Source organism: Nansenia antarctica, assembly GCF_963989245.1.
Source record: "Nansenia antarctica genome assembly, chromosome: 4".
Lineage (NCBI taxonomy): Eukaryota > Metazoa > Chordata > Actinopteri > Argentiniformes > Microstomatidae > Nansenia > Nansenia antarctica.
The window spans coordinates 5,361,601-5,385,195 of NC_137689.1; the positions used below are offsets into that span (position 1 = coordinate 5,361,601).

General features: G+C 40.6%; 2 protein-coding genes across 2 annotated transcripts; one reads left to right on the forward strand and one right to left on the reverse strand.

Moving 5' to 3' along the window:
- Positions 1 to 3,565: 3,565 nt before the first annotated feature.
- On the reverse strand, positions 3,566 to 18,701 carry lin7c (lin-7 homolog C (C. elegans)). The gene is made up of 5 exons (XM_080529844.1): positions 18,581 to 18,701; positions 17,568 to 17,686; positions 14,446 to 14,517; positions 13,949 to 14,158; positions 3,566 to 6,202 (listed from the first exon to the last, which is right to left on the reverse strand). The coding sequence occupies exons 1-5, from the start codon at positions 18,615 to 18,617 to the stop codon at positions 6,035 to 6,037; spliced, it is 606 nt and encodes a 201-aa protein (XP_080385970.1). The 5' UTR covers positions 18,618 to 18,701; the 3' UTR covers positions 3,566 to 6,034.
- A 591-nt stretch (positions 18,702 to 19,292) lies between these two features.
- On the forward strand, positions 19,293 to 23,595 carry rplp2b (ribosomal protein, large P2 b). Its single transcript, XM_080529850.1, has 5 exons — positions 19,293 to 19,343; positions 20,164 to 20,287; positions 20,508 to 20,556; positions 22,068 to 22,157; positions 23,463 to 23,595. The coding sequence occupies exons 2-5, from the start codon at positions 20,165 to 20,167 to the stop codon at positions 23,552 to 23,554; spliced, it is 354 nt and encodes a 117-aa protein (XP_080385976.1). The 5' UTR covers positions 19,293 to 19,343; position 20,164; the 3' UTR covers positions 23,555 to 23,595.

Consider the following 23,595-nt stretch of genomic DNA (forward strand, 5'->3'; position numbering starts at 1 on the left):
TCTGATCATTTTGCCGCCCAGTTTAAATTACTATATCACATTCCTCAAGACATTGTGATTTGTTTACGTTGCCAAGAACTTGAGAATGAAGAAAAAGAAAGAAAGGTGAGGATGAGGATGAGGTCCATATGAAAACACTTGCATGCTGCTTCAATTGTGAATTGAGATATTGTCCACTTACGAAAAAAGGATATTATACCGACCAAAACATTCCGTTTACATACTCAACAGTAAAAAGGGTTTTCCTCCTAAGTACTTTATCTGTTTACTGTTCTAAACTTCTCAAGGTAATGTTGGAACTACATACTATGTCAAGGTGCTGTTGTCAAAGCTTTGCTGTTTATTTTTTTATCCCCACCAGAGGACAAAATATAAGAATATATATAGATATATATAAATATATATATATACAATTTATTCATTGACATATGTTTCTGGATTAACATAATTCATTTTGTATGTTGTGAAGTTGTTTGCAATATTAAATTGAAATATTTGAAGAAATAAAAATGACTATAGGCAACTGAAAAACAAAACAATGTCAATAAAGTTTCAACCCTGCATTTCTAGGTAACGTAAACACACAGGAAGACAAGCATACTCCACATACATGAATACTGCACATACATACATACAGTACATACATACATGCATACATAGGTACGTACATTGTGGTATACACACATACTGTACGTACATACATACATACATACATACATACATACATACATACATACAGTGCCAGTTCAAAGTCTACATCCCCTTTCAAAAAGTTCACCTTTCCTTGCCCCAGGATTAGGGTTAGATTTTTAAAAGAATAATATATATCAGAAATGGAAAATTCTGAAAATAAGCAGTTTGCTTAAGGCCAATGCACACGGCGTGCGATTTTGTCGCACGACAACATTCAATTCTCAATTCTTTGAATTATTTCAATTGGTGTGAATGGAGAATTGAATGTTGTCGTGCGACAATATCGCATCGCACGCCGTGTGCATTGTCTCATTCAAAACAATGGAATCGAATTCAGCAGTGCGACAAAATCGGGGCCGTGTGCATTGGCCTTTACTGTAAGGCTACCTAGACTACCCTTTGCTCTCCTTAAAATGTCTTAAGTTGAATTGAGTCCGACTGAGTGTCAACAATAATGATTGTTCACACTATTTTGGAGAAAAAAAACCCTGTCTTTGGAGGTTCCCTTCATTTAATTGGAATCAATGACACACAGCGCATTGATCAGGCTGTAATTACAAACTGAGCTCCTGGGCAGGAACAGGACTGCTCAGGAATGCTTACCCCCCCCCCCCCCCCCCCCCCCGAGGGCTGGAGAGACGCACAAACAATCAAATAAACTGGATGTCTGAGAGGGAAAAGGCCAGTGGATGTGACATCATCATCCCAGTCTCTCCTCAATATGGGTAACAGAGAGGGCAGAAGGAGTCCCTTAATTAAATAAAAACCCCTTTTAAATCCTTAATTGTGTTTGCAACAATTAATTCAAGTAGTGTTACACCCCAAAAAAAAAACATGGCTTTTGAAATGTGGGTTTCACAACAAAGCATAACATTTGGTGTAAATCCAGCACATGCATCGGTGTCTCCGCACCACCCCTCTCATCAGCAGTGACTGGGGGGTTTGTCAGGATCAGGAGAACATGTAGAAATGTGCTGAGTTCGCAGTGTCAGCCTAATCAACCCACTGTGTAATTGATTCCCATCCAAATAGGGACCATCCAAAGACAAGCCAAATCACATGAACTATCATCATTATCATGAGCACTAAGATATCCTCAATTGAACTTATTGAACATTTCCATTTGAGCTCATTTTAACAACTCTTGAAAGTGTCCAGTAGGCAGTGTAGATCAGTGAGAATAAATGTAATGTCATTTAGATTCCAGGCTCTAGGGCAGCAAAAGGTGAACATTTTGAAAGGGTGTATAGACTTTCTATACTGTAGGCACTTCACATACATACATACATACATACAGTGTATACATACATACAGTACATACATACATAGATACAAACATGCATGCATGCATTACATGAGCCTACAATATATACACAAAAAACACACAACTGATGCGTGACGCTTTAAGAGATACAACATGCAACTCGAAGCCCACAGACATGGATGACTCGCTGTCTTGGTTCTACTAAATCCGGTCCTGATCAGAATTCATCATCCTGGATTGGAGGACCGCCTTGGATGGACCAGAGCTGATGTCCCGTCATCACAGGTATGTGTTCAAAGGTCTGGAGAGAGTTCTGTAGCTACCAGGTGTTAGAAACCACCCTTTCCCTTCAGGGTTATTAGAAGTTGTCAAACCATGATATACATTTCAAATATATATAAACCTATTCTAAATTCATGGAATTACATCATTTTGTCAGATAGCCAATACCAATACAACAACCAAAGTTTTGCAACTGATGCCTGGCTTTCTATTTAGTTCCAAGCACATGGTTTAATGGGTTAGGGTTAAGTGGGATTTGTCCGAGGTCTCAACACGACAGGAAGCTATTCACATTTCAAAGAGGAGCCCTAATGAAGAATTAACCATTTTGGTCCCGATACATGAAACTGACGTGCAGTGCTCATAATTCCTCATACATTCAACGTACCATTACAGTATTTCAGTATCGCCATTCAAACATGAATCAATCAATGCCATATATGCAGAGTAACAACAACCCTGATTATAATTCATGAAACCCTAAAACATTCAATCAGTCAGAAAAAGACGTTGCTTCTTTGTCCTAAATCTTTATTGGGTAACACTCATATGAACTTGTTCTATTCCTGTGTAGTAAGTTAACAATGCAATTACTCTTGGAATTGTATTAATATTAGTGTAAGCCATAGTCATGTTGTAATTGTCACTTTTGTAATAACAAAACATATCAAAGAAACAAACAAAAACAGGAATCTGACATGTCTACTTTCATTACACCCTCATCAAACAGGTGGATTCCTGGTGTGGTCTGGGACTCTTCCTGTTTAAACAAAGACCCTCATCAAACAGGTGGATTCCTGGTGTGGTCTGGGACTCTTCCTGTTTCAACAAAGAAAACACATCGGCTTTCACAGTACGATGGAAACAAATACCCAACAAAATTAAGTATAAATAGACATATTGTAATTTCATTCTGCAATTCTTTATCTAAACCCATTTGGGAAAATTCCTCCCATTCCTCTGAAACTTACCACATGGGGTTACAATATTACTCTACTATTAGTTAATAAAAACGTGCTGTAACCTTGTCCAATCATCAAATGATTGCCCTCTTATTGACATTCTGCTGATAAACTCTTATGCATATCTGATGTAAAGCTAGTTTCAGATTCAACAGACAATATCTAATCTAATTTAACCTAAAATGTAGGAAGCTATCTATCTACAGTACGAAGTACAGCAACATGGCTTTTGTTCCTGTTCTCATTTCAGTGATTATATTAGATGATGCAACGGTTATATGATCAACTTTTTTGAAAAATGTGAGTTCAATAAAACAAACATACAAAACAGAACACTTTACTGTATAATTTATTTTGTGCAGCTTTGAATCTAGTTATTTTTGATCTAAACAATTATTATATACATCATCCACATCAATGTAACGCAAAACAAATGGACAGAATAAACTCAGGACACCACACTTTTTAAGTAACAATCCAAAACTAGCAGATTAAACATTCAATATGATATCAAATTGTTCTCATAAATGTTGCAAGTTTGGTCTTGGTACTCGAAACACAAGGACAGAACAACATTCAAAAAAAGGAATACAAATAATTTCTGGAAATTCCTCATGAAAATCACTTGTAAAAAAGGAGAAAAATATCAAAAGAAAAAACACTTACAAAAATATTCTATTGACCCTTCCGAAATATAAGCAGGAATTACTGGTAGAAACTAGAGGGACGTTTCACAAAGCCAGAGTTGGCTAAGTAACTGTCATGAACATTCTGGTAAGTCTATTACAATGTCAGTAACAAGGACAATACAGTTAGTTGTATTGAAGGACACACTGACATGTACAGTAACAAACTTGATAAATGGGTTAGAATCCATAGTGACGGAAATATAATAAGTGTGTTAAGATTAGCATTTTAACTCAGTTAAAACAGGTGTTAGTAAATCAAGCTGTCTTAGATTCATGCTGAAGTGCATCCGATATCCTCCCTCTTACAATGATTCAGGACAGAATTTCCATGTATCAGTGCTGTTTTTATTTATAATGACCCTCTAACCTTCCACGACTGCTTGATGGAAATTAGGAAACTACAATTTTAACATATTGAACACGCTTTCTATTTTTAACACAACAATTGTCTAAATATAACAGCACAAACCTGTCTAAAATGCCTAAACGAATATATCTGTTGACATCAGTGAGACAAAATTCTAATGTCTTCTCTTCAAATTACAGTTTACCAAAATAGCATTTACCTCATTTTATGGATCACCATCAAGTAATTTGGTCCTGAGAGTCACCAATCAAAAATATGGCTTCATTTACTCAACCATAGCTTAGCATGAGCACTGTAACATGAGAAACAATGGATGTATCTCCTGCTCCACACTGCATACCAACGTATATCTATCATATGTGAATTGTCCCTTTCTGAGACAAACTGTTAGGCGGTAATGGAAATGTGTTGTGTTTTATCATTAACTTTTACATGCACATGTTAAGTTATTATCTATAATACGTAGTGTTATTGAGTTGGCTACATACTTCAGTTGTAGTGTTTCAGTGAGAAATCAGCATTTTATGGCAAGGGGGCCACTTAAATACAGTTATCGATGGGATCTCAACATTTTGTTGACCCTCTCTGCGAAAAAAAAACCTCCTGGTTTCAAAAGGTTTTAACTTATTGCTCTTTTGAAATATTGAAATGTCAGAATAGCCTCAGGTCTCGAAATGGGATATAAGGCGGAAAAGGTTATCAGAATGTTGCATCTAGTGCTCCGCCTCTGAGTGAGCCTTCTCCCAGCCCCCTGAAACCTACGCATGTGAAGGCTGTAAATGATTCATGGGATGCAAAAGTTGGAGGGAGCTGAATATTTTATGAGGGACAGCACAATCCTTTTTTATGCTTGTAAGACATTGAAAACATCAGCATGATGTTAAAAATAAATCCAGCGATTTCTTAATAATTTGAAAATAAGAACAAGAGGGTTTACAATGCCCTAAACAGTAATGTGTTAATTGTGCCCACATTTAAATGAGAAAATACTGTGCATATTAAAAGGGACAGATTTACTCAACTACCCTACTATTTATTTTAAGAGAAGGGAAAAACCAAAGCTAACAACATAAAACTATCCTCATCTACATAATGGGCCTCACTTCCCTTATGTGTTCTCAGTGAGCAAAGTTGTCCAAGATGTTTTAGGGTTATTTTTGCAGTTATGTGTTGTTTCTGCAAAGGAAAATGACGTACGTATTCCCTATTCAAATATTTCATCCCGTTGTTTTGTTTACTGTGGTAAATAGTGTGCAAAGTGTACTGCAACAAATGCTCAGCAAGTCATGCAAGGGTTCTCATTTTACCTGACTTTTATAACCAACATAAAATAAGGGCCGTCTGAATGACAGTACAAGATTAAATACATTTGTTTTTGCCCTGAGGCACTTTATAAAGGCTATACTGAAAGAAAAAATACAGCCTCTTCAATCAATGAACCTTTGGGGCTGGTCTCAAAGGTCCTTAAAAAGCATCCAAAATGTCTGTTCCAAAAGGTAATGCACATGTGAAAGTGTGAATGACCACCTACATTTAGAAACATGATCAATCTAGTGTTCACTTGGAGTTGCAGTGTGTAGGACAGTGTAAAAAGATGCAGGGGGTGGGGTGTAGAAAATACCAGAGAGTAAAAGTAGTACGTAATATAATACAAGTGGCTACAAACTTAACTTTGTTTTAGTGTGCTAAGTCTGAGGAGGGAGGTGAGAGTAAGACTTGGACAGATGGCTGGATGAAGGGAGGGGATGTGGGAATCGGGGCGTCAGTTGTGGGACAACTATTGGGGATAGCTGTTCTGTTGCCGGCGCTTTGCAGACCTCATCTTCTCGAAGCGTGATTCCATTTCCTCCAACACTTTCGGGGTGTACCTGACCACCAGCTTGACCGTGCCCTGAGCAGCCTTGAGAAGCTCCACTGCTTTCTCATGGTGCTCCCCCTCCACACTCTGCAACAAGACGCAGGAGGAAACAGAATCAATCAATCAATCAAATGTATTTATATAGCACATTTAAACATAACACTTGTCAACCAAAGTGCTTTACAGTAAAAGTACTCCTAAAGTGTAAATAAACAGAAAATTAAATAACCAACAGAACAACAGAGGAACAGAACAACACGTCAAAACAAACAAGGCAGGAGTCAGAGTGAGTCAGGGAACGCTAAGGAATACAGGTGAGTTTTGAGCTTAGATTTAAAGGACTCGATGGAGGGGGCAAACATCTCAAGAGAAAAAAAACAAAGTGGTTGTTTAACAATGAGTGGAGGATAAGGATGGGAATTGATAAGATGATACCGATTCCATTATCGATTCAGCTTATCAGTTTGATTCTTTATCGCCGATACATTTACTGTGTGGAAATAAAGTAGGCCTACACATGGCTGTTTTATTATATCGAGTCTCTGAACACGGTGTATAATATCTGAACATAACATTTGAACGAAATGGATGAAATGGGAGAATATTTGTACAGCGTTCGTTTTCATTTAGGGTTTCTTAGTCAAAGACAAAGTGGCCAAACTTTCTGGCCGCTATCCCTATGGGAAGGAGTTCAAAGTTCAATGTCGCTGGCGGTCAAACATTTTACGTTATCATGTTAACATAATGTTGACGTTAGCTAGCCTTCTGTTGCTAACTTTAATGATGTTGACAGTAGATACTCGTTAACTAACGTTGCCATTTTCGTCTTTTTAAATTCATTCAAATTAACGTTAATTCATCCCATGTACAGTGGCAAGAAAACGTAGACCCTTTGGAATTTCCTGGTTTTCTGCATTAATTGGTCATAAAATGTGATCTTTCGTGTCTTAATTGAACACACCCATTGAACATTCACAGTGCTAGTGGAAAAAGTAAGTGAACCCTTGAATTTAATAACTGGTCGAACCTCCTTTGGCAGCAATAACCTCAACCAAGCACTTAGGGTAGCTGCCGATCAGACCTGCACCACGTTCAGGAGGACCATTCTTCCTTACAGAACTGCTTTAGCTCAGCTATATTCTTAGGATGTCTGGTGTAAACGGCTCTCGAGGTCATTCCACAGCATCTCTATTGGGTTACGGTCTGGGCTGACTGGGCCACTCCAAAAGGCGGATTTTCTTTTTTTTTAAGCCATTCCGTAGTAGATTTACTTTGATGCTTAGGGTCATTGTGCTGCTGCATCATCCAACTTCTACTGAGCTTCAGCAGGTGGACAGCCACCCTGACGTTATCCTGTAGGATACCTTGATAAACTTGGGAATTACTTTTCCCCTCGATGATGGCAAGCTGTCCGTGGCAGCAAAGCAGCCGCAGATTACCCACCGTACTTCACTGTTGGGATCAGTGGCGTAACTACCATGTATGCAGGTAATGCAGCTGCATTAGGGCCCAGAATCATGTAGGGCCCACAGCCCTCGAACTATCGTATCATACGATCATAAGATCTCAAGCACTGAGTCTCTACAATATAAACTGATACTAATATATACTAATCCTTCAATGTTACATTTCTATTAAATTAAATTTAAATAGGGATTACTGCCGGGTGATTTGATAAGAAAATGTGCAAAGCGCGCGGAGGAATTTTGGGTTATGTTTGAGGCATGACATGCGTACCGTTACTGCGCGTCCACATTCTGCACAGAAGAAGAAGAAGACAGCACAGCAGGTATCTTAGGCTAGCTAGCGAAGTGACACTCACTGTCACTGAGAGAGAAATTATTATAATATATACGTATATAATATTATTATTATTATTATTTATTTGACTGTTGTCAATGTGCGGGTGGTGCGCTGTCACCGATATGTTCATGATCTGTGTCAAGGTGCGGTCACCGATTCGGTTTTCATGGAGCTCCAACAACTTAATTATGAATATGATTTATTTTGACTATTGTTGTCAATGTGCGGGTGGTGCACTGTCACCAATTATGTTCATGATCTGTGTCAAGGTGCGCCGTCACCATACGTTTTCATGGTGCTCCGCTGCGCAGATTAATCAGTAGCCTATACAGTAGTGGTCACCAACCCGTCGATCGCGATCGACTGGTCGATCTTTGAGACTTTCTCTGTAGATCTTTGATTGATAAAAAAATAAAAAAATAAAAAAAATAAAAATAAAAAATAAATACACAAAGAGCCTATGTTTTGCACGCGCCTCTCTCTCTCTCTCTCTCTCTCTCTCTCTCTCTCTCTCTCTAGCAAACTGTTGTGTCGCAAATGCTGCATGAAAGTGACCAATCAGATAAGAGAATAGTACTGCTACGTGACTCGCAAAAAAAACATTTGTCAAAATGGTTTTCCAGGATTCTACAACAAAGGTGGATTTCTTCACTCTTTTGCACTTAAAGGAGAACACGAGGGGTGTGGATATTTACAATGAATTTAAAAAATATGTCGGTGAAAATGACATACCCATTCATAAACTAGTGGCGATTACTACTGACGGGGCCCCAGCAATGCGCGGTGCGCGCAATGGATTTATTGGACTGTGTCGTAATGACCCTGATTTTCCCTCCTTCGTCAATTATCACTGTGTGATCCATCAGCAGGCCTTGGCTGGTAAGGTGTTGGACTTTTCCCATGTAATGACACTGGTGGTGAGTCAACTCGATTCGAGCGAAAGCGCTTCAGCACCGCTTATTCAAAGCGTTATTGGACGAGCTCGACGCTGCTTACGGAGACCTGCTTCTCCATGCTGATGTGCGGTGGTTGAGTCGCGGCAAAGTGCTGCAGCGATTTGTCGACTTGCTGCCCGAGATCAAGACGTTCCTGTCGACAAGGCAAGTGGTAGTAAATATTTTCATAGGCAAAGGTCTTAAATTGGTGTGGAAAGTCAGATCTTTACTTTTTCTTTTTACTGTTTCCCCCTGCTTTTATATTCATTATATGCATGTATATGTTTTTATATATGTTTTTATTCACTTTATGTTCTTATTCCTGTTGTAAAGCACTTTGAGCTGCATTTCTTGTATGAAAGGTGCTAGATAAATAAAGATTTACTTACTTAGGCCTACTTACTTACAAGGAACGAGGAGCACAAGGAACTGGCAGACGATGCGTGGCTACTGGACCTGGGGTTCCTGACAGACATAACCGAAAAACTGAACGCACTCAACTACGAGCTGCAGGGAAAAGACCGACACCTTCCCCACATGATAAGCACAGTAAATGGGTTCAAGGCCAAGCTCGGTGTTTGGACCACACACACCTAAAGAATGGGAGGCTGACACACTTTCCCAACCTGGAGAAAATGGCACAGGCCTTGGAAGACAATGATGCTTTTCACCCTGAGCAGTACTGTGCTCCCCTGGACAAACTGGCAACAGAGTTCAATCGGCGTTTTGGTGAGTTAGATGTCATGGCAGATATTGCTGCATTTGTCTCAAACCCATTTGTGCCCATTGATATAGAGCAGGTAGCAGCCAAATTCCAGCAAGTATTTACTTTGCCAAGTGGAGTTGACATGGAGATGGTTGATTTACAAAATGACATAGAGCTGAAAGCCAGGTCAAGGGACAGTGACTTTTGGGGACTTGTCAGCAGAGAGAAGTTTCCTCTTCTCACTGCATGGGCACTAGGGCCCAGGACAGTCCGGACGGATTGTATGGCAGCTAGTGCTGAGGCACAAACATGTAAATTTTCAAGCCTGCAAACTGTGACACTTTAAAATAATGTGAAAAAATACTTTTTGTGCAATATGACAACCCTAGTTGACTATCTGTGCAGTATAGTACAGTGGTTTGTGTACATAGCCTTTATTGATGTAAACCAGCTCCTTACCTTCTTGTGATTTTATGCATCTATGCTCTTTCTAAAATGTGTTTTCTTTTTCCTTTCCTAAACACCAGGGGAGCCACCCCTCCTAAATGTCGTTGTTTGGTACCTGTACTGTAGCAATGACAAATAAAGTCCATTCCATTCCACTAAGAGTGAGTGCCTACGTTGGATCCACGTATCTCTGTGAAATGTCATTTTCACAGATGAAAATAATCAAATCAAAGTACAGGAGCCGCCTTACTGACAGACACCTCACAGACTGTCTCAGACTGGCAGTCAGTAGCTATGAGCCAAACTACAAAGCACTTGTAGACAGTATCCAGTCACAACCATCACACTGACTTGAGTGAGTAACATGACTGTTTCGATGTGAAAAGTAATGCTGCATAAGATGACTGCACTTAGCACTGACTGAGACACAAGTACACATTAGTTTTACTTTTGTTTTGATGTGAAAAGTGATGCTGCATAAGATGACTGCACTTAGCACTGACTGAGAAAGTACACATTACAGTTCTACTTTATAAAATGCTAATTGTAAATATGTTTGTCAATGTTAATAAGTAAGAATAATAATTAAGTCAGTCAAGTGTCAAAATGTCAAGAATGTCAGCTAACGTTACTATGAACAAAATGATTTTATCATACATTCCTCCATTCCATCATTCCATGCCTTTATTTTTTTGTGTTGTAATGAAATGACATAATCAAACTTTGAATTGAATTTCAGTTATGTACAATTCTTAAAGCAAGACAGCTGCCTGATATGCTTGATACAGTCTTTTTTTTTGTTGTTGCATCAATTTTAATGTTGGACCAATGCATTGCATCTAATTAAAATACAGGCAAATAAACGTCATTAAGTTTAAAGTACTATCTTGGCTGTCTTTTTCTCTCAACGCTTCAATAGGTAGATCTTGCCTTCACCAAGGCCGAGGTCAGGGATCTTGGGCTTAAAAAGGTTGGTGACCACTGCTATACAGGGTTCGAGTTATGTGGGAGCCAATGGGAGCTGAGGTGTGTGTGTGTGAGTTGAGTGTGGCTGCGGTGTGTGTGTGTGAAAGTGTTGGACCATGTAATAATGAGCAGTCTCTCACAATGTGGAGGTCCTGGGTAGTAGAACACCAACGTTGTTGCCAGAGAGCATTAGTGCAATATAACAACACAACAAGTAGAAACCTATGGATGTGCTTTGCTTTGTTTGTAGTCAACAGAGGAAACAGGAACCATTTATACTATTTGAACCAAACAGGAACTCTTTTTTTTATTTACCACCTCAAAGTTTAGACGGCCTCACTCTCCTCTGAGGTAGAGACACAGGCATGCAACATCAGGTGCCAGATGGCTCCACAAGGAGCTGAACTGGATTGTTTGCCATTAATTAATGTTATGACGTGTTGTGTGATTGGTTTTACTCTTTGTGGTGTGTCTTTTCATGCAACAGAGCCTGCATAACAGGAACATTCATATGAGTGTGGTCTTGAGATTTCACGTTTAGGTTGTGTGCCGTGTTCTTTCTAAACAATTAAACCTTCATCGGTCCACAAAAACAAAATTTCCCCAGAAGCGTTGTGGTTTGTCAAGGTGCTCTTTGGCAAACTTCAGGCACGCAGCAATGTTGTTGTTGTTTTAGAGAGCAGCAGCTTCCTCCGTGGTGTCCTGCCATGGACACCCTGCCTGTTCAAGGTTTTACGTATGGTAGACTCATGAACAGAGAGCCACTTTCAATGATCCCTTCAAGCCTTTAGCTGTTACTCTAGAGTTCTTTTTTTTTTTTTACCTCATTGAGCATTCTGCGTTGGAGTCATCTTGGTTCAGCGCCCACCTCTAGGCAGAGTAGCCACAGTACTAAATCGTCTCCATTTATAGACAATTTGTCTAACTGTGGACAGATGAATATCTAAACTCTTTGAAATTGCTTTGTAACCCTTTTCAGCTTCATGCAAATCAACAATGCTTGATCGTGGGTCTTCTGAGATCTCTTCTTTTGAGAGGCTTCGCTCTCATCAGCAGATGCTTCTTGTGAGTAGCAAACTCAAAATGTTTGAGTGTTTTTTTTTATAAGTCAAAGTATCTTGTTTCAATTGATTGGACTCCAGGTTTGCTAACTCCTGCCTCCAATTAGCTTTTGTAGAAGTCATTAGGCTAGGGGTTCACATACTTTTTCCAACCTACACTGTGAATGTTTGAATGATGTATTCAATGCGGACAAGAACAATACAATCATTTGTGTGTTATTAGTTGATTGATTGTTCATTATTGTAACTTTATACAACAGTTAGTTCCGACCAAGTAATTTGATTGGACAAGAGGCATTCCATGAGTTACGATATATAGTATAACAGCACTGGGACTTAACTATACGTATCACTCCGCCGCACAGGTGTTCTAAATGACCGTTAATTAGACTACATTGTAGAGCGGACCTGCGCCGTCGTACTGCTGTTCTAACCTCCGGACATTTGTAAGTGTGAGTTCAAGAGGCGCGTCTGATTCAATTGCTTGTGCTAGAATAGACTGTGTACTACTGGATACCTCACCGTATTCATTGTTAGAGAGTTGACTTATGTTGATATTTGACTATAATGTGCACACTAGAAAACGATGGAGCAGCGTGCTGTCTGATGTCAACTGGTCTGACTCTGAATCACATTCACACATGCCACCAAAGCGACTGTCAACCGAGTCATATTTCACTGGTTGCACAATACATGGAAATGTACAAATACATGTACACGATACAAAGTAGCTAGCCACGATACAAAGTAGCTAGTTTGTGTTCAGATTACTAGGCAACAGTCCAGTTGAACAGTCCCGTTGTGGAACTATTTCTTCTTGACGGAGACAAAATAAATGATTAAATAAACAAACAAATCATAATCTGTTGTCACTTATTACTGTTAACTAATAAATTGCGCTGTAGAACTGTTGTATAAAAGCAATATCACACTCGAGGTCGTGTGTTATAATGAATATCAGCACGGCTGTGATTGTCTTCGGTACTCGGCCTGGCGGCCTCGTACCTATGACCGAATCACAGCCGTGCTGATATTAAGTATAACACACTCCCTCTCGTGTGATATTGCTTAATTATAGATTTTAAGGCACATTTATACTTACTTTTTCTTGCCACTGTATGAACATGATTATTACCTGTTTTGTTACATAACCATAATAACCATAAACCATAATTGCTTTGTACTTGATTAGTTGAATCAGGTGTGCTGGTGGTGGAACAGATCAAATATGCGGTGCGGCTGGGGCGCCCCAAGGAGAGGGTTGAGAAACACTGCTGTAGAGATCCAATCAAGCCGCAACCATAACATTTTGCAACAACTTGCTCCGATGCGCAAAACATGCCGGCATCGATAAAAGGAATCGATAACCTCAGAGGCATACGAGTCCGATGCGTCAAACAATTTGTTACCGATTCTCAACTGGAACTGGTTCTCGATTCCCATCCCTAGTGGGAGAGTAATAGGGTACTTTACAATTAACTTTGACAATGAAATAATGGAAATCCAAATCCATATTTTGAATTGCCATTCCTATTCTCATAGATGAAGACAAATGGGTGTGAATTGCTTCAAACCGAGCTTCCAACTCACTTTAGCTTTAACTTCTTGTGCTTGCTCTGTTTTTTTGGGGGGGTGATTCCCCCCCCCCCTAAAACAATTATGGCATGAGTTGATTAATCGTTCTGATTAATCTAATATGCTTTACGGTCCTAGTTTCTATAGTATTTCAGCTGTTGTCTGTGTGCACATACCACTCCATTGACAGAAAGAAGCTGGTCGCTATCTGAGTTTTTTGGTGATTTCCCCCTCTCCCTAAAAAATGTATGGCATGAGTTGATTAATCGGTCCGATTAATCTTATATGCTTTACGGTCCTAGTTTCTATAGTATTTCAGCTTGTGTCTGTGTGCACATACCACTCCGTTGACAGAGAGGAGCTGGTCGCCTCTCTTAAGGCCCCCGTGGCGGTCAGCGATGCCCCCGGGGATGATGCGTGAGATGTAAATAGGAGAGTTCTGTTCCTTCCCTCCCATTATGTTGAAGCCCAGCCCCTCCTCTGTCTTGGGCAGCTCCACCACGCGGGGGTGTGAGTGCCCCTCACTGGCTGCAAACGCTGCAACAGTGGCCTACAACGAACAAGAGGAGCGATTGTTAAAGCCAACAGCTGAAAACACGCAAAAGACAAGCAATTATTAATTTATATGATGATATATGACATTATGTATGATGTTTTACATTTCTGCTGACATAATTGAGAAGATAGTATGATATGATAGCATAACGATGAATAGACCCAGAACAAATTCAAATTCAACACTTGTTTGGTAATGAATCATATACAATCCTAGGTGTTATGGGTATTTTGCGGTCCAATACGATTTGAGTATAGTATAGGTAGTTAATGTGGATGTACCTTGGCTGTGGCGTTAGCCCTGACCTCAGGGCTGCTATTTATGTCGACTGTCTCATACACATGTTCGTACACCTGAGGAGACATGGAGAAGAGGCAAAACAAAGGTTAGTCAACAACATTCAAAGTCATACAGGCGAGAGCTACACTTCTACCCCCCTCATCAAACTGGCAGGTTTAGTTTGTGCTGATTGAGGATACACTTTCAGCTGAGTATCTGAGTCTGTGGACTGAAAAGGTATTATTCTTGACAGAAAAAAACTAAATGATGATTAGGATCAAACACCCTTTGTGGTGCATTGTTTGGCATTACAAAGAAATTACATGAATGACACTAAGGGCAATAACTTTCAGGCTTAAAGCATAATGTTACCCTGTACTCCAGTGTAATTGTTGTTTTCATTAATCAATAGAAGACACATCCCATAAAAACTGTGTTTTAAAACAACCTCTGACTCAAGATGTCTTGCTTTGAATGCCCTCATCAGTCTTGATGTTCCAAATTGTCCATTTGATTCCTACAACTCCCAGGATCCCCCTCTCCCTCCCACACAAGGTCCTTCTGTTGAACAGCACAAGCGCTAACACCTACTGCTCTCTCTGGGAATCACTGAGCAAGGTGGGAGTGCAAAACCCCTGTCTGACGTATTTAAATGCAGTATGAGACTTCAGTGTTTCCTCCAGGAATTCTTACATTGGTGGCGGGTAGCCCTGACCGCGCGCATAGCGCGCGACGTAATTTCAGGCAAAACTAGAGGATGGCCAATTTTTTTTTAATGAAAATACAGAATAGAAACTTGTGACTGACAGTCACATACACACACACAAAGATCATCAGCTATAATATAATACGAATTACAATAATTACAGAAGTAAAATCACAGTCAGATGGAGCATTCGGTAAACAGCTGAGTATCAGCTGAGTTAAAGAAAACAAACTCTTACCTTTGATGACACCCACATCAGCCCTGTTTTCCCGTACTTCTCCCGTGTGTCTCTTATTGTCTGTGTATGCATGTTTTTCCAGCATGTAATTCCGTTGTCAATAAAAAAATCGTCTCCCCTTCTTTTCCCCTTGACAATACTGTGTCGTTGCTAAAGTGACGGCACATAAGAATCGTTTTTTGACTTGCTAATGTCTGCTGATACACCAACACAGCTAGCCGATGCTGATGGCTCTCCCGCTGTAGCTTATTTGTGCACCTAGCTAGCTAGATCAGCTTTTTGTATCTTTTAGATGCTAGGCTGATCCGGAGGCTGGATGCTGAACGTAGCACTTGAAACTGGCGCCGCTCTCTGGGGGGTATTCCATCAACATCGCTAAAAGAAAATCCAGGTTTAGTCTGACAAGTCTCGCGAGAGTTCCTAAAAATATCCAGGCATATTCTGACAAGTCTCGCGAGAGTTATCCAAAATAAGCCAGGATTTTCCTTTAGCGACGTTGATGGAATACCCCCCTGGACTGCAGCTGCTCCCGCGTTAGCATTAGCATCCATCTTTTCTTCTCCCTTCTCACCGTCACGAGCTCAAATTACACTTGTCGGCCGATCTAACTCTTAACACTCACTTACAGGACTTCTGACACCATGTCGTGTTATTCTATTAAACATACACGTGAGTCCTTCTGTATTTCAATGTAGTGTCTTTATTTTAACTCGCTCTGTAAGCTCTACAATACCGGTCTCTTGTTGTCTCGTCGTAACCTGCCCACCTGACCTGATGTCACTACGGTGGCCTGTACACAGAATACCACAGTTCACATTTAGACCAATCAGGAGCCCTTGTGTCACGTCGTCAACTGAATGTTTAATGTCATTAATCTGATTTTGGATCAGCGGTTAGAGAGAGATGGGCGTGGATTTAGGTGCACTTTTAGTCAACATCCATTATAGCGCTGATCTAGGATCAGATATATTTTAATCAGCTAAAATGTTCAGATTTTTTTTTAATTTATTTATTATTTAGTTTTTGTTTTTGTGGACTGAATCAATTTGTGGCGGAGGAAATTCATTCGTGGCGGCCCGCCACCAATAAATGCATATAGAGGAAACACTGGACTTTTTAGGAAGTAAACATAGACCTCGCGTTTCGATGTAATGCAGCTGCACCCAAAATAATGATAGTTTGAGATGCATTATGAATTGATCAGAAATACACATGAAAATAAAATTCCACCTTTAAATTCCGGGTTCCTCATCTTGCTATGGGAGACATAACTGCGGGATTCAAGCCCTAGCCGGATAGCACCCTCCTCTGTACAAGTGCTACTATGGACAGAAAGGCAGTGTTCCAAAATACATTTTTGCACTCTATATACAGCATATACTAAGTATGGTGTACACGCTAGACAGTGCAAGAACGCATTTCGGAACAAAGCTATAGTCTGAGGCTTTGACATTGACACGTTGGGTTGGATTTGTTGGGTGGTTGTCCCCCTTTGAGGAAATGTCCATTGCAACGTATTTTAATAGCGAGCTTGGGGAATTTGTGAGCTAACTTTGATCAAATCTGGAGTTGGAGCTAAAGTTAGCTGGCTTAACTCCCTCAGCTCGCTTCTTTGTATCCCCCTTGAGTAGTTGAAGTGCTTTTATTTATTTATAAGACACATTTGGCAAGCTTGATGCTCATCAAAGGGGACAACCACCCGATGAACCATTAACACTAGGACAGCCGTGCCTATTTCACCTACTCTTAGCGTCACCTCTGGGGTCAAATGACCATGGTCTTTAGAATGGGAAGCTATGATTTTGAAAAGGACACTGGGTGGTAGAACGCACATATCTAGGAAAGGTTATGAAAAGAGGGTCCTGAAATTGAGTGCAGGTATATTTATTTTTTTACTCACTTGGCTGTTCTAGTGTTAAGAGTCAGTGAAAGAAGGATTTTATTGTGTCTTGGCAGAGTAAATGTGTATTCTGATACATGGCAGTCTCCATAATATTTGCATAGAGGAGGATGCTACGCGGCTACTCAACCCCCAGCTGAAACAATAACACGTGATAAGGGAACAAGCTGCACTACGCCTTTGGCTACAAAGTCTCCTGCCCCGGCTCAAACAATAACACCCGAGTTGGTGAGGTGAGCAGCACTGGATATTCTACAGCCGAATTCTTCCCTCAACTCACCTCTCGCACAGCGTTGCAGAACTCGCTCTGCAAGACCCTCTGAAGGGCCTGGAGCTTCTGGGGTGGCACTTCCCCAGTCCTCTGGAGCTTGTCAAGCAACTCAATAGCACGGGAAATGTCTGTGGGAAAGAACACACAACATGTGGACCACCGTGAGTGTCTTTTGGGAAACAACTGGCTTGAGGCAGATGCTCTCAACTCTACTACAAGAGTCACGCCTGGTTGGTTTGGGTTACACCACAAAGCGTCATACAACTAAGCACTGCAGCATTGCCACTCATTACCACCTACTCCATCAAATTGGTCAAAACAGCTTGCAGACATAGGTAACCTACAGAGAGGGTAGCTTCATCACAAACAGACGGAAATACATATTTAATTGTGTTTCTATCTATGGTTTAACTTCAGATTCAGATTACGCTTATTGCCATTATGCTTGACACATATAGGAATTTGTTTTGGCATTACAGTAGGTGCATTTATGCTTTTTTCACATGTATACACGAACAAACCAACTAGTAACTGTAGTGCAACCACCAGTGTCTGGTGATGCTACTGTTTTTGGACATCTGTTAGCAGGTGCTGGGTGTGTCATACATGACATACATTCATAATAAGCATAACCTTAAATATGTCTTAAGTCAAACGAGCAAACCAAGCTTTCTGGTCTAGCTCAGTAGCTGCTCGCTGATTGGTGGAGGAGGAGGAATAGGATTAACTAAAGAGTATTAGCTCGATCTTCTACTAGCTATACTACTTACGATGGATGAGTAGCTAATGTTACGTTTAAGCTATAAGTTCACAATTCACAATAGAAATGATCTGGTTATGGGTCTCTATATCTGGCCAATATAACAGTAAGTTACTGTAACCAATGCAACCAGCAACATGACAACAATGAAATGAGACGTTAAGCGTTTCACGTTAGCCGCTAGCTGGCTAGCTATTGCTTGTTGTTATAGCCTAATATTAACCAAGGGCTTTTGGTGTAATATTATTAGTTGTCTATCTACCTCGTTCCAGTCGGACAGGTTCCCCCAACGAAGCCATGGTGTCTCTGAATCTCTTAATTGATAAATGAAAGCTAAGAGGAAATGAAGCAAAGACAAATATCCAGTTGGTTAGTTGTTGGTGGTTATTGCAGCACTGGTGGTTAGACAGACCAACGGACATCTGCGCATGCGTGGATGTATGCAAGGTTGCCAGATGGGATTGACAATTCCCAGCCTAACCACAATCTAAAAAAACGCTAAATCCACCCCAAAAAACAACAGCCCAAAACCTATACTGTCAGAAAACGTACATTTTGATACCTGGAGTCTAGTTATCCAGCCTAACCCGCCCAAATGCTTTTTCCCCCCGGCCCGTTGCGATCAAAAGTAGCTCATTCGGCGGTAACCCACTCCCATCTGGCAACCCTGATGCGTGGATAAAAAACATTGTGGATGTATAAGACCACCACTGCGCATGCGTGAATGTATGACGTTTCTTTTTTTAATAATAATAATAATAATACATTTATTTTATAAGGCGCCTTTCATGGCACTCAAGGTCGCCGTACAACAACACATTTAAAAACAGTTACAAAATTCAAAATACAAAATACATAGAAATATACAGTATAAAACATAGCTAGTAGCAGATTTGTACACCAATCAAAACATTTTTCTTACTTTCCCCGCCCCACGTGCCGTACTTCCGTTTCCTCCGCGCCTTCAGCTTCCTTTCCCACCAGCGTTCCTTCCGTGAACACGCGCTCGCCTTCTCTGTGTCAAAGTGAGTGACTTATTAAAGTAATTATGAACCCTATGAACACATGTATGATACATCACTGTAACATTAAACATTACATTCAAGTAATACCCCCCGAATCTTCTAGGCTAAACTAAAAGTAACATTGTGCTTAGAGAAGCATGTTACCATGTGGGTCCCGCTCACTGTTGCCTCTCTAGGACTGGTCTAGGAACTCCGTTTAGTTAGAAGGCCCAAGGCAGATACATATAGTTTCGTCCCATTATTGGGCTTTTTTGGGGCTTTATTCGATGCCCCCGATCGTCTCCGTTATGTGATGAGGGTCGCTCCAATGTTGGCAACTCCACTTAGCCTAATAGCAGTAGGCTGAATGGTGCATTTGGCTGAACTAAACAAGTAGTGACTATCCTTTCAACTAAGCAAGCCAGTCCAGCTGATGATCTAACAAGTCAATATTTCAAGTCAATGTCTACACTTCATGTAGTTAAACATAATTTACATAGTTGAAAGTCTCATGAGACTAATGTAAAGTTGTTGGGGCTTTTTTTAATCTGACAGTTGCACCAAAATAATGCTCTTGGAAATTCATTGACTACTGACACTGGATTAATCTATTTTCTCTTTGTCTACTTGTTCTTTTTATTGGTGTTTTGGAAAACGTGCACTGCATTTACATGTCTAGACATTCAGAGCAGGAAAGAGCAGTCTGTATTGGCACGTATTAAAGTCTGTCTGTGCATCTCCCCATCTCTGTATTTAAGGCTGGCTGACTGGCCTTTGGTTTGTTGCATTTTTTTCATGCTAACAAGTGGATGTTGTGATTTGTGTCATGGTTTTTTCTCAGGATGCGTTACGTAGCTGCTTACCTGCTCGCTTCCCTGGGGGGTAACTCTAGCCCCCAGGCCAAGGACATCAAGAAGATCCTGGACAGCGTAGGCATTGAGGCTGACGACACACGCCTGGAGAAGGTATGTTGGATTTCACACACATTCTAACCTCTAAATATCTATTTGTTAAGGTTTGTATGCATGCATTGATTTCTTAAAAATAGTAACACTAACCCTGTGATTTATTTACATCTGCTGTTAGATTTGACATGTTATGGTAATGTTTGACCAACTTAAGTGATGGCTCCCCTGTAATGGACTGTGACACAATTAAATGACAGTCCCCCCTTCTTCTCGCCAGGTCATCACTGAACTCGGTGGCAAAAATGTGGAGGAGGTGATCGCCCAGGGTGAGTTGCAGAGTCTGTACTCAGATTGGACTGACGTTTATCTGCCAGCATTCTGCAGCTGCACTAAACTGTAGGGATGCTCCGATCTGGATTTTTGGGGCCGATACCGATCACCGATTTTTTTCCTCAAGATCAACCGATACCGATACCGATTTTTTTAAAAATACATAACTGTAGGCCTACTGACTGGATAGCCTACATATTTTTTGCTTTTTAGACAAAAGTTTTGATCCATTAGGCGCCAAGCAAATGCAGACCCATTTTTATGGCATAGTAAAGGTCTGGCCTATCACCCAGTTAGGGCCTGAAGCCCAAGTCAGTCGATATGGCTGTATAAAAGACATCATAAACGTGGCCTTCATGGTTTACATACTGTTACGTCCTCCTATGTTTTCTGTTCAGTTATCTGTCTTCCCCAGGGAAAAGGAAGAAAGAAAAAAAAAAACGGTTTTTGCGATCGGCCATTTTTGCCGTGATCGAGTCATTTGGAGTGAAATCGGCCGATTTAAATCGGTGGCCGATAAATCGGAGCATCCCTACTAAACTGATCATTTGTACTCTTACCAACATGACACAGATTGTCAGACTGACTGAATTTTTTAACAAATGCCACTCCTTGTTTTATTGCTATTCATTTCATATCAGCTGGGCATTTTCCCTCACTACACGGCTAGTAAAGTAGTCTTTGTTCAGTTCATTTTTTGTGTTTGTGTGTGGGATTAAAGTTTGTGGATAAGTAACGATGCTTGTCTAGACATGTTGACGTGTGAACCCTGCGAGGCTGCGACAAGGTGCAATGTCTTGTAAAAAGCCTGCACATCATTTATAGTCAACATGTTGTTTGCACAAATCATTGTCCTGCTCTTTCCTGTGTAAGAGTCTGGATATTTCTGTTGTGCCAGAGAGATGCTGGAGGTAAATTAACAGAGTTGGCTGTCCTGTGCCAACTCTGCCAGTCCCCTCCACACAGTACTACTGTGGCAATTATGCTACGAGGCTAACGATATGTGAGATTAGTGGTTTTGAGGGCATCCTGTTATGAATATAAGTTAACTTAGGGCTGACGTGATGTTTCTGCTATGACTACTGTATACGTAGTAAACCTACTATACTATAATAGTACCAGTGCTGCTTTTATTGAAACAGATCAAACAGTGGGAGTGTAAACATATTTACAGGTATAGACACTTGAAACTAGTGTATGTTGCTGGTATGATGTCAATAGGAGGAGGTGATCGCCCAGGGTGAGTTGCAGAGTCGTCACTGACTAAAAATGGACTCAGATTGGACTGACGTTTATCTGCCAGCATTCTGCAGCTGCACTAAACTGATCATTTGTACTCTTACCAACATGACACAGATTGTCAGACTGACTGACTGAATTTTTTAACAAATGCCACTCCTTGTTTTATTGCTATTCATTTCATATCAGCTGGGCATTTTCCCTCACTACACGGCTAGTAAAGTAGTCTTTGTTCAGTTCATTTACTCAATTGCAATCTTTTTGACAGGTTACGGCAAGCTGGCCAGTATGCCAGCAGGTGGCGCCGTCGCAGTGGCCAGCTCTGCTAGCACTGGTGGAGCTGCTGCCCCCGCTGCAGGTGAGCAGAGCACCGTTACATTTACATGTTTGGCATTTAGCAGACTCCTTATTCCAAAGCGACTTACAATCGATACGTTTGACTAAGCAAGTGACTCATCAATTCACCAGTTCTAGCAGGAAGAGTGATCAGAGTCGTCATGATAGAAGATGAAGAAAGAAATATATTTATATTAAATTAATAGACACGTCAATGGGCCCTCATGTCTGGGGCTGCAGAGCCTTGTAATATTCCCTGTATGGGTAGATGTCCTCAGTGCAGTGTTGGATTATGTTCACCTTATTTTCAATTGGCTGTCAAATGCCTTGATGACTCTCTTTGGGAGGACTGTACGGTACTTGCATGCTAATTGCGTTTGTGTGTGGGATTAAAGTTTGTGGATAATTAACGATGCTTGTCTAGACATGTTGACGTGTGAACCCTGCGACAAGGTGCAATGTCTTGTAAAAAGCCTGCACATCATTTATAATCAACATGTTGTTTGCACAAATCATTGTCCTGCTCTTTCCTGTGTAAGAGTCTGGATATTTCTGTTGTGCCAGAGAGATGCTGGAGGTAAATTAACAGAGTTGGCTGTCCTGTGCCAACTCTGCCAGTCCCCTCCACACAGTACTACTGTGGCAATTATGCTACGAGGCTAACGATATGTGAGATTAGTGGTTTTGAGGGCATCCTGTTATGAATATAAGTTAACTGCTGCTTTTATTGAAACAGATCAAACAGTGGGAGTGTAAACATATTTACAGGTATAGACACTTGAAACTAGTGTATGTTGCTGGTATGATGTCAATAGGACTATCAACAGATGATAACTCTGCTTGTCCGGGACAAGTACATTTTATGTTCGGACAAGTGGACTTCCTCCTGCAGTTGTCCGACGGACAAGTCAAAACAAAGAGAAAGATAAATAAATCAATTGCCGGTGTTCTGCCAAGGTATGCTGCCTTGTCAATGTCTGCTGCCTTGTCAATGTCTGCTGTTTCTCAGTTTCTCCAGTAAATAATAATAATTTAAAAAAAAAGGTTTTAGAAGAAGGTGATAGGGAGAAGGTTTTTCCTTCTATCAGTGGCCCCGGGCCCGAGCTAGATTACTCTTCCTGCAACGAATGGTGGACTGATGATTCACCTGCTTAGTATTCAAATTATTGATTGTAAGTCGCTTTGGAATAAGGCGTCTGCTAAATGCCAAAAATGTAAAAATGTAAATGAATCAAGTTTTATATTTTAGTAGCAATTCCTTTACTATGGCCATGTTTAGTACCCCAAAGGTTTTGGGATTGTGTACTAATCACCGTTGTCTTAACAGCTGCTGCTGCTGAGGAGAAGAAGAAGGAGGAGAAGAAGGAGGAGTCAGAGGAGGGCTCTGATGACGACATGGGATTCGGCCTGTTCGACTAAACCTGTTCAAGACCAGATAAATAAATTGTTCATAGAAAATA

Bases quoted from the DNA above. Each gene is read 5' to 3' on its own strand.
- lin7c (XM_080529844.1), bottom strand. From the start codon at position 18,617: ATGGCTTCGTTGGGGGAACCTGTCCGACTGGAACGAG. The intron at 14,518-17,567 runs GTGAGTTGAGGG...ATGTCTCCTCAG, and splicing joins TCTGCAACGCTGTGCGAGAG to GTGTACGAACATGTGTATGA. The intron at 14,159-14,445 runs GTACATCCACAT...TGTTCGTTGTAG, and splicing joins GGGCTAACGCCACAGCCAAG to GCCACTGTTGCAGCGTTTGC.
- rplp2b (XM_080529850.1), top strand. From the start codon at position 20,165: ATGCGTTACGTAGCTGCTTACCTGCTCGCTTCCCTGGGGGGTAACTCT. The intron at 20,557-22,067 runs GTGAGTTGCAGA...TCTTTTTGACAG, and splicing joins GGAGGAGGTGATCGCCCAGG to GTTACGGCAAGCTGGCCAGT. The intron at 22,158-23,462 runs GTGAGCAGAGCA...TTGTCTTAACAG, and splicing joins AGCTGCTGCCCCCGCTGCAG to CTGCTGCTGCTGAGGAGAAG.